Source organism: Chamaea fasciata, unplaced genomic scaffold, assembly GCF_029207755.1.
Source record: "Chamaea fasciata isolate MVZ Bird 193981 ecotype frontalis unplaced genomic scaffold, bChaFas1.0.hap1 SCAF_1, whole genome shotgun sequence".
NCBI classification, from domain to species: Eukaryota; Metazoa; Chordata; class Aves; order Passeriformes; family Sylviidae; genus Chamaea; species Chamaea fasciata.
In genome coordinates this window covers 92,142,984-92,157,491 of record NW_027094086.1, presented here as the reverse complement: position 1 = coordinate 92,157,491, position 14,508 = coordinate 92,142,984, and the positions used below count along the sequence as shown (strand labels likewise).

At 36.1% G+C, this 14,508-nt stretch overlaps 1 protein-coding gene across 3 annotated transcripts in view; it reads right to left on the bottom strand.

Annotated features, from left to right (window-relative positions):
• The window catches only part of CDKAL1 (CDK5 regulatory subunit associated protein 1 like 1), a 383,001-nt gene that overhangs the window by 75,826 nt on the left and 292,667 nt on the right, over positions 1 to 14,508 (bottom strand). For 2 of the 3 annotated variants that reach the window (XM_066189285.1, XM_066189298.1), the window contains one exon: positions 13,564 to 13,626. In XM_066189285.1, coding sequence (XP_066045382.1) covers positions 13,564 to 13,626 — 63 coding nt within the window. Of the gene's footprint in view, positions 1 to 12,216; positions 13,252 to 13,563; positions 13,627 to 14,508 lie in introns of those variants that run through there. The other variant, XM_066189290.1, reaches the window with a different exon arrangement.

The window sequence follows — 14,508 nt, the reverse complement described above, 5'->3', positions numbered from 1 at the left end:
AGCCATGAAGATTTTTTTAACATCCTCCTTGTCAAGCAAATGAAGATGGTGCTTTTGTAATAATGATTAAGCAGGTTTTCTTTATCCTAATTTTCAGCATCCATACTTAATTCAACACAGATTAATGGTGAATTATGGTTCTCTCAACCCCATATGTGTATTTTAAAATGCTGTGAAACTGTAAGAAACCAGACAGGACTGGTTTTTAAAATAAATGTACAAGAATACAAGAATGCATTAGAGGGAGACAACAGAAGAAGTAGAGTTTGGCAGAAAACTGGAAATGAGCGAATATGAGACAGGATGCTCTCAGCATCTGCATAGTTCTAGACCTTAGAAAACTTTATATCTGAAATACAGTGATTCCTCAAAAGCTGTTTCTTACCATAGTATGTCAAACAACATTCTAACACGCCGTTAGCTTGAACCCTCCAAGAACAGTTTTGAATTAAAAGAATACATGCCAGATATCTCAAAAGAAACCTCATCCACTCTACAGAGAGACATCATCAAGCCTGGCAGAAATAAAATTAGAACAGGAAATTTTGCCTTAGTTGGCGTTATGGATGAATGTTGCTCCACCTTCCTGCTAAGTTATACATGGAATTCTTCCATACCTCGGTCTCTTAAGGTATTATTTTCACATGGAAAGAAGATGGAAAAGTGTGTGTGTGTATATACATACAAGATACCAGAGTACCTGCAAGCTCTGCGAATGAGACTACGTGAAGAAAAGTGAGAGAAAACAGGACTAAAAAATTAAAACGTGAAACAAAACCCCCCCCAATAATTCAACTCATAGATGTCAAAAAAACCTTGGTGGCTGTGATACTTCCACAGCATTTGACTGGACAGGAAGAGAGGAACACCTCAGAAAGCCACCCCACTGGGACCAGCATATGTTGGTTTTGGGGACACAGAAAGGGCACTCACTTGATCTCTTATTAAGAGTATAAAGCATTGCTGTCCGTCCACCATTTCACCGAGTGTTAGATCCATAGGTGCAAGGGAATTCAGGGCAGTTTCTCACCCTGTGGTCTTTGACGTTTTAAATGGTGAAGATTAGGCAGCTTCTGAGAGCTAACAACTAGCTCATTGCTTCAATGTCACAGAATATATAACACAGGACAATTTTTCCCATTAAGTTAAATTGTAAACTATGACAGAATGAAAGCAACCTAATGAGAAGGTGTATAAATAATTGCTTTACTTGTAAATTAGAAAACCAAATAAAACCTGGAACACTGAACAACTGCATGTTGGCTGTTCAGTTCCAAATTAGGAAGTTGAATTTTGCTAATCCACCAACACAATACCCTAAATACACTATTGTCAAACTCTCTCAGGAGCTTTCAAATATGGCCAATTACTGACTTTTAAATATTGCATCTATAATTCAGGTTACTACTTTTCCCCTTAGGATGTGAATTTAAATATGACAATTTCAAGATGTTCTACACATATAGAATTTAGAACCTGATGATATTCTATTCCAGAGCATGGTGTTAATAACATCAAGGGTGCAGGTTCAATCCCCATACAGGCCATGCACTTAGGAGCTGGACCCTGTGGTCCTTGTGGGTCCCTTCCAATTCAGGATACTCTGTGGTTCTTGGATCTCATGCTATGTTTATAATGAAACAAGGAACTGCAGTGTATCAAAAAAGCAGCAGAAAGAATTTTTAAGATTTACTGGAAACACCTGAGATGCAATTCAAATGCTTCAGACAAGTCCATTGTTCTTAATCAAACATAATAGTAAAAAATCCCCCCATAAGCCAGCGACCATAAACAGATGATAGAAAGCAAAATGAAATAAAGCTAAAACTAGGAGTAAAATCGAAATATGGGCATTCATAAGTTACTCAATCATCATGAGAGGTTTGTTGCACTCTTTCGTATGACTGGAACTTCAAGGAATTAAATACACAAACACATACAATCATGCCCTTTTCAACATACATCACTTAAAAAAATCCTGTCTAAATTTTCATCATTCGGAATATGATTAATGCAGCCTATCAGAAGCCAGATGGTGCAAAACCAGAGCCATCAATCAAAATGAAAAGACCACTGTGTGTTATCCCGAGCGATGTGCTCTCAAATGGAATTTCTGGTCACAGATCCTAACGCACGATGTGCAGGGGAAGCCATAAACATCATGGCACTGCCCCTAAGGAACAGCCACAAACACAGCAGGCTTTGTTAGGCAAAAAAAAATATACAGAATTAGTACTTTCTGCTGTACGCTCTGTCTGGGAAAGGCTCTGCAAGCCAAATATATGTACTTTAAATAAAAAATTAAAAGCAATGCCTTTAATGAGTTTAATAATGTTTGCACTGATGACAGTACCTGTCAAACTGTGCACTTGCCATTTGATTTAATATGGGATCGTGCCATACATAAACAAAGCAGCTGCCACTGTCTGTCTGACACGTGAATTGGTATTTAATATCTGTTCCCACACAGGACTTACAAATGGTTCGTGTTTTTAGCTTTATATTACACATTTTCTGCACATGTTATACAGAAAACAAGGTTCGGGTTTGCAAGGAAAACAGTGATGGCTTACGTCTTGTAAGGTTTTGTACTAAGCAGGCCTAATACTTAAAAAATCAGCCTGTAAAACTAAAAGTCATAATGAAGCATAATTCACCATACCATACACATTTTTCATAAATGATAATATCAATATTAAAGAAGATGCAAAAATGAGTAGCAGTAATAACACATAAGTGTTTTTACCTGGAACTAAAAAACAGTATGAAATAAAGGATTTGTTAGCATGACTGCTTGTTATTACAGCATGAAGTGTTGTTCACAACACTTCTCTCACGTGTGTTACGTAAGAGAATATATCAAATACATCAAATTTCACAGAAATATATTTTGTAAAAAACAAACCTCATATTCTGTTTTAAAGACCTGAATAAGCTACCTGCATATTCATCTCTTTTTCTATAAGGCTTGGAGACTAGCTATGACTGTCACGATTGCATGAGAAACGGGTGGAAGAAAAATTAAACATGACTTAGAGCAGCATTTATATAAACTAAAATGTCATCTTTCAAGATCAACTTCTTACTTGCTTTCAGTAGTATTAAAAAATTCTACTCATATCACAGAGAAACTGTAATGCTTTTGTTCCTTTAAGGAGATACAACCCCCCGTTTTTATTCTGAGGATCATGAGATACCAAACCTTAAATTCATCATTAGCCCCACAACCACCTTATACTTCACACAATGCAAATCAAAGAAAGGTAGTATCTAGAATCACAGGAAGAATCCACAGTGCCTTGTAAAGATTTTTTTTTGGATGTTGGAATCTCATCAAAATTTGAACATAAAAGAAAATTCTAGAGAAGATGGCACCATACAAGTCTCTCATACTGGAGCCTTTCCCTCAAAAAATGCATGGAAGAATGTTTAGTTTCTTTTATCCCTCTTTGGATGGGTAGAGTTTCTAGGATGAAAAGTGTCCTATGGTCTTAAAATACCAGAATACAGAGAAAAAAATTATATGAAAAAAATTAATGTCATATTAAAGGAATGAAAAAGGCTTCATTAATATGCACTTAAAATAAAATCCAGGTTTGTACCTCTCTTCCTACTGACAGCACCAGTCCTTCCTTCTGATACACTAAAGCTCAAGCACAGCTGAAATCGAATCATGTGTTTAAGATGCTTCTTTCACCCCAAACTGGGACCCAAACCTCCATGGCATGTCCACACTGCAGGCTGAACTCAAAGTTTCCATCCTTGCCCAAGGTTTGAAAGTCTTTCAAGCCTATTTAATTCACACAAGTAGTAAATGTTAGTATCTGGGATACTTAACTTAATGTTGGTAATTTTGCTGTAAACATATCATAAGAAAACCGACATTGTCCAGCACTCATCCCACAATTCTCAGAAAGGATGAGCAATTGGTAGAAGCCACAGGATGCTTGTCTAATTACATCCAAATACAACCACTCTCTGTGCCCTAAGATCATGAGAGTTTCCCCCCAACACAAGCACACTGAGTGCAAATCACTGACAGCATGTTTGAGAGAACCTTAAATTTCACACACAGTTAGGACAATCACCTAGATTATGCATGGAAAATCCAAGTGGTTTGCTGGCAGACTCTGAGACTCCTCCTCCAGCTGCCCCTCAAAGCAGAGCTCTTGAGTTCACACTGACAGTGGCCAAACTGCACTGCATGGAGAGACAGCAGGAGAATTAGTTTCCTGTGTAGAGCAATCTAATGCCCAATTTACATCCATTGTTTTACATGGGCACTTTACTGAGACTTGTCTTTTCAACTGTATGATAACTAACCTCTCTTCATGCTTTTAAGTGGAATATAGTGCAGAGAGGAAATTATAACAAAATAAAAACTAATGGAGCGTTTCTAGTTCCAAGAGTTAAAATTACAGCAGAAGACAGAATAAGTAGCCAGTGCTTACTCCAAATGGGAAAAATGTGATCTTGTCCTTGTATGACTTATGCAAAATATACCAGACTGTTTCTAGATGATACTTGGAATCAATCTCAAATCAAAAGTTAATTTTTGGGTTTCATGCATGTGTGTATATAAATATATGCAGAAGATTATACCTTATTATCAGACAAAAAGTCAAAAAATCCACACGTCCTTCACAACTTTATGTCAAAGGGTCAATAAAACACTATTTTAAACTGGAATAACGAAGAAGAAAAGGAAATGGAATATCCTCACTCCATGGAAGAAAGTAAAAATCTTACCCAAGATTTGGGGTACCAGACAGCTACTCAAAATTTTCCAGTAATAAAAGTACTGATGCCTACTTTAATAACACCTAAAATTTTAAATACCATGTCAAATTAATTACAGTACAGAGTTTTCCAGTGAGAAGATGGGGATCAGAACATAAAGACAGTTATCAAATCTATTAGTGAAGTTCCCAAAACTTGGGTCTCTTAGTAAGTGCTTAGTTAAAAGCAGACAAGACCAAGAGCTTGATCATATGAACATTTACAAAAATAGCAAAGTTTAAAAAATGAGGAACTTTACTACCACCTCTGTGGATGAGTTTCCACAACACTGTGCTCATGCACTGCTATATTTGATGCACTGATACCTTCCCCTCCCACAGCCACTTTACTGCCATGACAAAGTAGAGCTTAATACTAAGGGGCTCCATAAAGTGGAAAAAAATGAAGAAAAACAGAAGGGCAGGTGAACAAAATAGAGCGAGAATGCAGTGTTAATATTTGAAGAAGATATTAAAGCAAGAATAGTTAGATAGAAAGAAACAGAAAGAAACATAAAGGAAAACTCCTTTTAATTTTTGAGGGGAGAAATGGAATTAGAATAAAGAAAGCAGGAGGGGTTGGAAATGGGAAAAGGTGGGAGATAACTAGGAAATCCAATCCACTACAAACTGCAAAGCCAGAGAGACAGAGGTCAAATGTGGTGTTAAGGAACAGAAAAGGAAAGATACCTGAACTTGAAATGCCCATGCTAGTTATATGCGCCATCACATTTTGATGTGATTTTGGTGCTAACACAAGATTGAAAAGAGCTTTAAGAAACTGTAACAGGGTCAAGCCTGTTTATTTTTTGTGATGTTGAGGTTTTCCAGCAACTAATTTGAAAAATACTAAAATACCGTTCTCTTGTATTTTTTGTCTCAGTATCAGATAAATCAACGATGGACAAGGTACATAAATGATAAAAGACATGCAGTAAAACGTAATGTCTTTCACCAGAAAAATAACATGAGGATTAATGTGCATCAAAGAATTTGTTTCACTTGAGCTCATATGGCACGCATTTTATACCACTGTAAAACTTATCTCTAATTTTACATTTCAATTTTTTTTTGTAGGTAGAATATCCTTATTCCAGACAATCTACTACATCAGGTAGCATTTTCATGCTGCACCAAGGAGAAAAACAGAAGTAAATAATTACTATTTTCATAATCGTTTAACTGAAAAGGCGATACGTGTTTTTACATGAGGTGAGGGATATGTGTGGATTTCATGAGTTCATTTATTAAAACTGTTCTCAAGATCACAAATGAAGATAATTCAATAATACATTGGTACCTGAGAAACCTTGTTCAACATCTAAGCACATACATCAATATATAGCACACGTACACCTTTGTGTATAGATGCAAACATGATTTAACTGACTATTGTTAAACAATTTTTTGAAAGGTCATTTTAAAAAGATAGAAAAAACACCTCTCTATCCTAAAACAGGAGAAGTCTCCTTTCTGGAATAGAGGTAACCATCCCGAACAATTCAGCCATCATCAGATCAGGTTAGATGCTTTAAATGTCCAACAGCAAAAGTTACTAGCATTAAATATGGCTTTAACCAAAATATTAGTCATATATACTAATCATACATATACTTGTCTGTATATATTCTAGCAAAAAACCAAAAAAGCATTGGTTTTAGAGCAACAAATTCAGGAATTGGGTTCTTTGTTTTTCAATTTTCTGGATGCAATATGCACTTCAAATAAGACTGCAATTCTTTAACCACAACACTTCAGCTACAGAATTAAGACAGAGCAAATACGAATTTTTCTACAGCATATACCATGTAGAAGTAAGCCTCTTTGTTGCAGTGCTTGCCTTGTTTCTTTGCCTATTCTCTACAAACCCTGACACAATTCCTGGTATATGAACAGCCCTTTCTAAACCATCTCTGTTTTAGCTCACTCTTTGTTACAGATGGCACAAACTTCAATGTGGCTTAGTGTTAAGTCAGGAATAAGCAGGAGCTTTTGAGGCAATTAGATTTTCTTCACTATCATCAAGTAATGTTCAAGTGTGCCATTAGCGCAAGGCCACTGCACACAGCTCTTCCAAACAGAAATTGCTTTTCTCTTTCAGTAGTCTTCTTTGAAGCCTCACATCATATCAAAAGCACAAAACAGCTTTATGTAACGTGCTCCAAAAAGCAGCTCTGAACATGAGCAAAGGGAACAGAAAAGAATGGATGCAGGTTACAAAAAGAGTATTTCCATAAAAAGTGGTCATATCTGACATCTGAGATATTAAATTAAACCCAAAATCTATTTCAAGGCAGGAGACAGCAAAAGGCTTTGGCCCTTTTCAGCAATAACCTAAAAAACCTTTTCATCTTACAAAACAACAATTCAGAGAACCTCCTTTAGAAAATTCAGATCATGGCTTATATCACAGGCATTGCAACCTCACAGTTGCCTTACAATTTAGTACAATGCTGTTCCTGGAATAAATGGAAAGCAGGTTAAAAAGATTTTTGTTACTTTCCAGCATCATATACCCAAGTAATTACAAAAAAAACTGAAGGCTGACAGAGTACTGCAAAACTGCTTTCTCTTTTTCTGGCTCAAAACTAAAACCTACACATTCACAGTACTTCTACCATACATCTTACAAAACACAGTTAAAAACTGAGAAAATTTATTATCCTGATGAAAAACAGTAAGAATTGCTTGTGGTTTTCAGCAGCCCTGTAATTTCCCATTTCCAGCCTCCAAAAATCATCCAAACTTGGTTGACTTAAACAGGCTACTGCCATGCCTCACATGTAAAACAAACCACTTCCTAATTGCCAGTAGCTTTTAAAGATGACAGCAGCAAACACATAAGATGTCAAAGTCTGAGAGATCTGTAACAATGAACACAGAAAGATGTTAATCTCACCTGCCACGTATTTAGTGCTGCAACTACATTTTAGTTCTTCACCAGCTACTCTCGTAGCAACACTTCCAACTCTACAAGTGTCCAACATGTCAATTTACGTCTCCTTATGAAACACATTGTCCCACAGTGCAGACACATCTTCAAAAAAACAGTTTAAGAACCTAACTAACAAGAGTAATGCAGTAATGTCTGTCATTGGAAAGTTAGCCAACATCAGGCATTTTAGTTAGAGTGGTTTCTTTCAATAGACATCAGAATTTCTTTGGTTCAAATTGGCTTATTTGCGATGGAGTCCCTGTACATGGGAGAAAAACTAAAGAAAGCAGCTTATCATTAGGAAAACTGGTCCCAACTTAAGTAACTGACTTCCCACCTCCCCGTTTCAGCTGTTGAACTGAAGAGTCCTCATCTTGGTGAAGACATTTTTGCTGGTTCTCAGTGCTGCCACCACACCCTCCATTCCCCTGCCACAGCCTATTGTTCCCAGGGGTCACCAGAACAGCACAGAGGTGGAAGGAATGCAGGACTTAACAGGGGTTTTTTATCAGAAGCCAGCTGACCCTCATCCTTCACCTGGCACTCTACACTTGCTTTCCAATATTTTGTTTCACACAGGTGCCCATGATGATTCCTAGAAAATGCCACAGCCTTGGGCATTGCTGAGATTAATATGTTGTATTATTGTCAATGAAAACCATTTAGAGCATAGATATGCCTCCTAAGTCAGTGCCAAAAGACATCCCACCTGTTTCACTGTGAAAATAGTTTCACCCCTCATTACTTACAGCCGCTTTCAATGTGTGGTAGCTTAATTTTTGAAAAATTTCTGACACAAAGGGTCAACTGTCCAGGAGAGCAAAAGAATTCAGCAGAAGAAAGCTCAGTTTAAGGAAACTGACACTAGATTATTTATTTTCCATTAAAAATAGGGTCTGTGTACTATTGAAATAATTGCCTGAAAACATCATAGGTCTCTTAAGTGGCAGCAGCCATTAGTACCTTAAGAATAGCCTTACATAATCTTGTTATTAATGTTCCTTGAGTGAGTTATGCACATATCTACCCTTACCAAAGACAACGGGACTTAACTCCCTCCTTCCCAAAATTGCTTATGAGGCTAAGAGCTGACAAAAAAACCCCCAAAAAACCAAAAAAATATTTTTTATCACTTAATTGTGTATTGTAATACAATGGGCCATATATCTTGCCAAATACACAGGCATTGTTCGCGGGGTTTTGCTCCTTTGAGTGTTTTAATATTTCCAGAACACATTAATAAAGAACATTAGAAGCATGAGGCTTAAAGACTTTAAAATTATTTTAGCAGAATTGCATCAATTACAGCACATTTTGAAATAGCAACTTTTTTTTTCTTTTTTTTTCTTTTTTTTTTTTTTTTTCTTTATCCTGAGCACACCTTTAGTTTGGGAGAAAATCTCTCAAAAAACTCTTTTCAAATCACATGAATGCTGACTTTATTTCTTACTGGGCTGGACACAGTATATGCTAAAATAAATCTCTACAGCTATAAGACATGACTTTATTTTTTCATAGATCGTGCCATTGTACAGCAAGAGATTCACGTTGCAAAAGGCAGAAACAAATAGGGAGCTGAGTTTTAAGCACAACTCTCAGGGGATTTCTCACTGTAACAGCCCTGTGCTGCCAGAGGCATGTATGGACATGCCCTAAAGTATCCCTGGGTATACTCCCAAGAAGGCAAAGCAGCAAAATGTGTAGTAGTTCTGATACACTGTGCTTACAATATGTAAAAACATTCTTTTGCAGAGCAAAAATTGAGGATTATAGTTTTAAACAACCACTCCAGGGCTGGACTGAATACTTAGACTCATCTGACAAAAAGATAAAGAACTAGAGCTCTGCACTTCTAAATTTGGCCATTAGGTGCATACTGAACCCTGAAACTCCTATTAAGCTTATAAAACCTGCTGTTTTGACCAGGTAAACTATTATAACTACTACTTTAACAGCTTTAAAAAAATTGGGTCACAAATTTTAAAGAGCAAGGGTCATTTAGGAGACAGCTCCAATTCCATTATTTCTGAGCTAAACATCTACTGCAGACACAATAAAACTCTTACAGTGTGAAAAGTGAAACCCCACAGTGTACACACAAAAAATATTCAGCAGGAATGACTTGTGTGCAAACATAATCTTTCATTAAATGAGCTAATAGAAAACAAGTCAGAATATAGCTCCTCAATTATCTTCACCTACATTTTAAAACACTAAAGCTGTTGTTGGTACAGCTTTATGAGGGTGTCAACTTTATCATCTTTTTCTGATAGTCCTAGAAAAAGATTAACTGTATTTAAAACTGGAGGTTAGTTGTTCTATTGCTAACTAGAGAAAAGTTACACAGCAATCAGAACTTGACTCTCAAGAAAGCCAGACCACACATATTTCTACTTTACACAAACATGAAAAAGCAAGTATTTCACTACAAGGAATGGCTTCATTTACAAACAGACTGCTAGGTATTTTTACACATGCTAACTGAAATAAATTTGAAAAAATGGCAATCATATACCTGGAACAAGATAATGCTCAGCATTTCCTAAGTAATTATTTAGTTTTGAAAAAAATGGATTTTAGAAAATACTTATTTTACCAACAACAAAAGGAAAAAAACTGAGAAAAGGGAGTTCTTTATATGTGTCTGACATCAAGAATTCAATATATTTGCTAGGCATTCAAGACTGAGGCTAAAAGGAGCTTCGTCTGTGGCACAGTATCTGAAAGACCCACAGGTTCTGTAGTCAGAGGCTCTGTAAAGCACTATAGTAGCACTAGATTAAAGAGAGCTGGATCAAATCTGCCTGAATAGGATAAGTATATAACCAATGGACAATTTTTGAGATTTGCTGTTGAATGGTTTCATCTGAACAACGAGAATGGCAACTAGACGGTAATTTATTTAGGCATTAAATACAGGAGCTCAGCTAATTCTCCTCTGATATTAGCAGAGTATCTCCTGCTTTTCCATCTCCTCTGCAGGAGGAATTTGAAAGTTCCACCTCCTCGGCTGCTGAATTAAGGCCTCACTGGATAAAGGATAAGACTCAACACCTGGAAGTGGAAAGGAAAGTAAATCCTTGTTTCCACCTCTATAAAAGTGCTGGGTTTTCATCTGAGAATGAAGAACCACAAACATTTAAATGTCTTTCAGGATGCTCTAAGTTACACTAGATAGGAAAATATACACTGAGGTAACATTTTCAGGGGAACAGTTACTGTTTCTAAGAGCTACTGGCCCCTGAGCATGCATAAATAGTAACAAGGTTAGTAAGATCAGTGTAGCTACTTCACCAAAACATCTCTTTCAGTGAGTGAAACACGAACATAGAAGAATGAACACTTTCAGATTTTCTGATTGATTTTTCTCCTTTCTATGAGAAATCCCATCATAAAAAGATAAAGTACTATCAAATCTTTGTAGCAAGTCCTGTTTCAGCCACTGTAGTTCATGAGATTTTCACATCTGTTTTAATTACTACTACTAAGGACCAACTTACCCTTAAGTCTTTCTTCTATTTTAGAAAAGTTCTCAGAGAAAAATCTTTTAAACAACAAAGTAATAATCCTGGAAGCCACTAATTCCAATCACTCTTGCCATGATCCTGCATCACCAACACTTTCACAAAGCCATCATGAAATCTCCTTTTTACGCTTCCTGAAAAAAATCTACAAAAGAGCAAACATGTGCCCCCACCCTGCCCTCAAATTCTTTGGCCATGTAAATCAGACAAAACAGAACTAGAGCAAAGCTAATACACACCTCCACTAGAAACAACCATATTCCCAACTAATGTTAGATTTAATACAAAAATTAAAAGCTCTCCCCTATACTGCAACACTTGTGAGATTGGAAGCTGAGGTTGAAATTAAAAGCTCAGAGCAAGAAATCTGCAGTAACCTTGTTGCAGCCTACAAACAGGAAGTACTTAGGAGAAGGACAACCTTCACTGTCAAATGGAAAATAAGGAAAGGCCATAACTTTAATAAAAACTTTCACTTGTCCTTTCCCCTGCACTTGTACTCTCAGATATACATATATATATAGAATGCATACAACAAAGGAGTGGAGGTACAAAAATCACCCATCAAACAATTGTGCTACTCTGAATAATATATTAAGGACCCTAAAACAAAGATCAAAAGCAAATATATTTAAGCATTTATATTCAATTCCACATTGCCTGATGACTAATTTGTAAAGAGTGCAGAAGTCCTCACAACTGCCGCCAAAATCATTTGAGAATACTTTGATATAATGCCACAAAGGATATGAGCAGGAGGACAGCAGGAGTTACAAATGGCCAAGTTCCATTAAAAGTGCTAATAAAAGAATAATGGAATTTCCTTGTACTATGAATAAAAAGTGTTTTGTATAAGAGAATTAAGACATGGAGAGGAATATCAAAGTTTCTTGTTCATCAGTTGCATCTCCTTATCAGATCTTAATTCACTGTTACATTTACCTTAAATGGCATCAATTCAAAAAAGCAACAATCCCATTCAAAATCTTACCACACTAGTTTTTTTTAATTCTTCATATTTCTCCATCAAGGTCATTTTCACAGGCCACTGATATCAGCTTTACCAGTCTTTGTAAATAATGTGAGACTATTTATGAAAAAAGTACTAAGCAGAGATGAATTTAACTTGAAATTAGGTATGATTATTATTAAAACTGCTGTTTTATAATGGTTTTTTAAACAAAATTTTCAAGTGGCTCATAACTACAGAACTCTCAGAGCAACAACATGCCTGATAAATTTATTCCATTAGTTTACACACTGTATTTACACGTATATTGCATATATGTGCATGTGTTCATACAAGAAGATAGATGCATATACATACTTCTGCCACCTTCTTGTCCCAAATATAAAACCTAGCTCTTTTTTCCAATGTATGTGGTACACAGCCAGGAAAAGAAGAGATAGAGTTCAGAACTTTCCTTTGACATGTCTAAACAACAACAACAGAAATGTTTCGAATTTTTCTTTGTTTTAATGGATGCCTGCAAAATCACTCAAACGTCTCAAAACAGAAGCAGCAAAGACAGACATCTCATAGTGCTGACAAATTTTTAAATGGTTTAGTGCATTTGTTAAAAGAATATGCCCACAGAGGCATCAAAGATAGTAGGAACTCTATGAAAATATTTAAAAACCTACTTAACTTCCCTTCAATCTGCTGCTTAATGCTCTGTTTTGCATAATGTCTAGAAGAACCCCATGACATAGCCATAGCACAGAAATACTGTGATCGCTGTCTCTTGGCTCTCCAAAATCTTTTTGTAACAACTTCATATTTTCTCTATTTCACATTGCTATGAGAAAGGATCTGTTTTTTCCCAGACATTACAAACAAGGACCAAGTTATAATGACGATGTGTGTTTCTACTTCTTCCCCCAGACAACCACCAGGCTGTGCAGTCTCTTCGAACGATGCTTTTGTGATCAATAGATAATTCATTAGTATCATGTATCTCAGGGCCCGATTGACACAACAGGCTAAGCAATATACTCTAGGGTAACACAGTTCCTAAACAGAAAGGAAAAAAAGAGGGGAATCCAATACCACATGTGGTGTCACTTTGCAGGATTTTGTGCCAGTCTATTAATTATACTTCTATGAGGTTAATGCGAGTCATTGGTTTCACGAATCAGAAAATGCACCTTTTCAAGCTTGGCTTAAAGAAACTAAGAAACATTTATGTGACAGCAGGAATTTAAGTAACATGCTCAGTGCTTTCAATTTTACCACTTCTTCTCAATTTTGCACTGAACAAGGAATATAGTTACCAAAAATGTTTGGAATTTTTCTTAACAACCAACATAGCATATTTTTTCTTACCTTATGATCATATGGATTGTACGAATGAAACAGCTGGGACAGATCTTTCGTTCTCTGTTTTTTCTGTAAAGGAATATTAATAAATAAGCCATATTAGAAAAGCTACAGGAGAAAGAGAGGAGCTACTGATTAAACAAGGTGTATGCAGGTTCGAACACATTCTCTCCCCACTTTGTTAATGAAACTGAAGGTATGAAGAGCAGTGTAGGCAGATTAAGGATATTTAATATTACAGGAAATAATTAACATATATATTAACAATATTAGGGAAAATATCCTTAATAAATGATAAACACTAATCTGTGGAACAACAGTGGAATGTGTAAACAATTCAGATTAGGTTTAATTTTTGCACAATATATCAAAAATAATATTTTAGAGTACAGATAACAAAACTGAGGGATCAGGCTACAATCTTGCAAAGACTTGTCTGCTATTGTAGCATGTACATGCAGTATTGCCTTACAGGAAAATAGGTGTAAAGGTAGTCAGTTTGAAAAAGAATCATTTATTATTTGTCGATTTCTTTGATGCTAATATTCTCAATGGCTTGATTGTGGAAAATTAATAGTTGATATGTCATTTTATGCCAAGGCAAAGGAAAAAAATAATTCCTTCTATTCAAAGCATAGTTCAAAGACAAAACCTGTTTGATCCAGCTCCTGACTCCTGAATTCAGTCAAAGAGCTTTCAGTGATTTCAGCTGATGCTAAATAGAATTTCTCAGCTGTATCCCATGGAGGGTGGACAGGGAGAGGAGAAAAATACCCTCTTGTCCTTAATGCAGGGATGAGTCACAAATAGGTTCAAAGTTTTATGTCAAAATCGATGTTTACTTATCTCATAGCTGGCAAAGGCAAAGCATTGCATGCTGGAAAACGTGTAAAGGGGAGAAAACTGCAAGAACTCCTTGCTTGTACTCTGTAACAGTGTCTTATTTAGCCA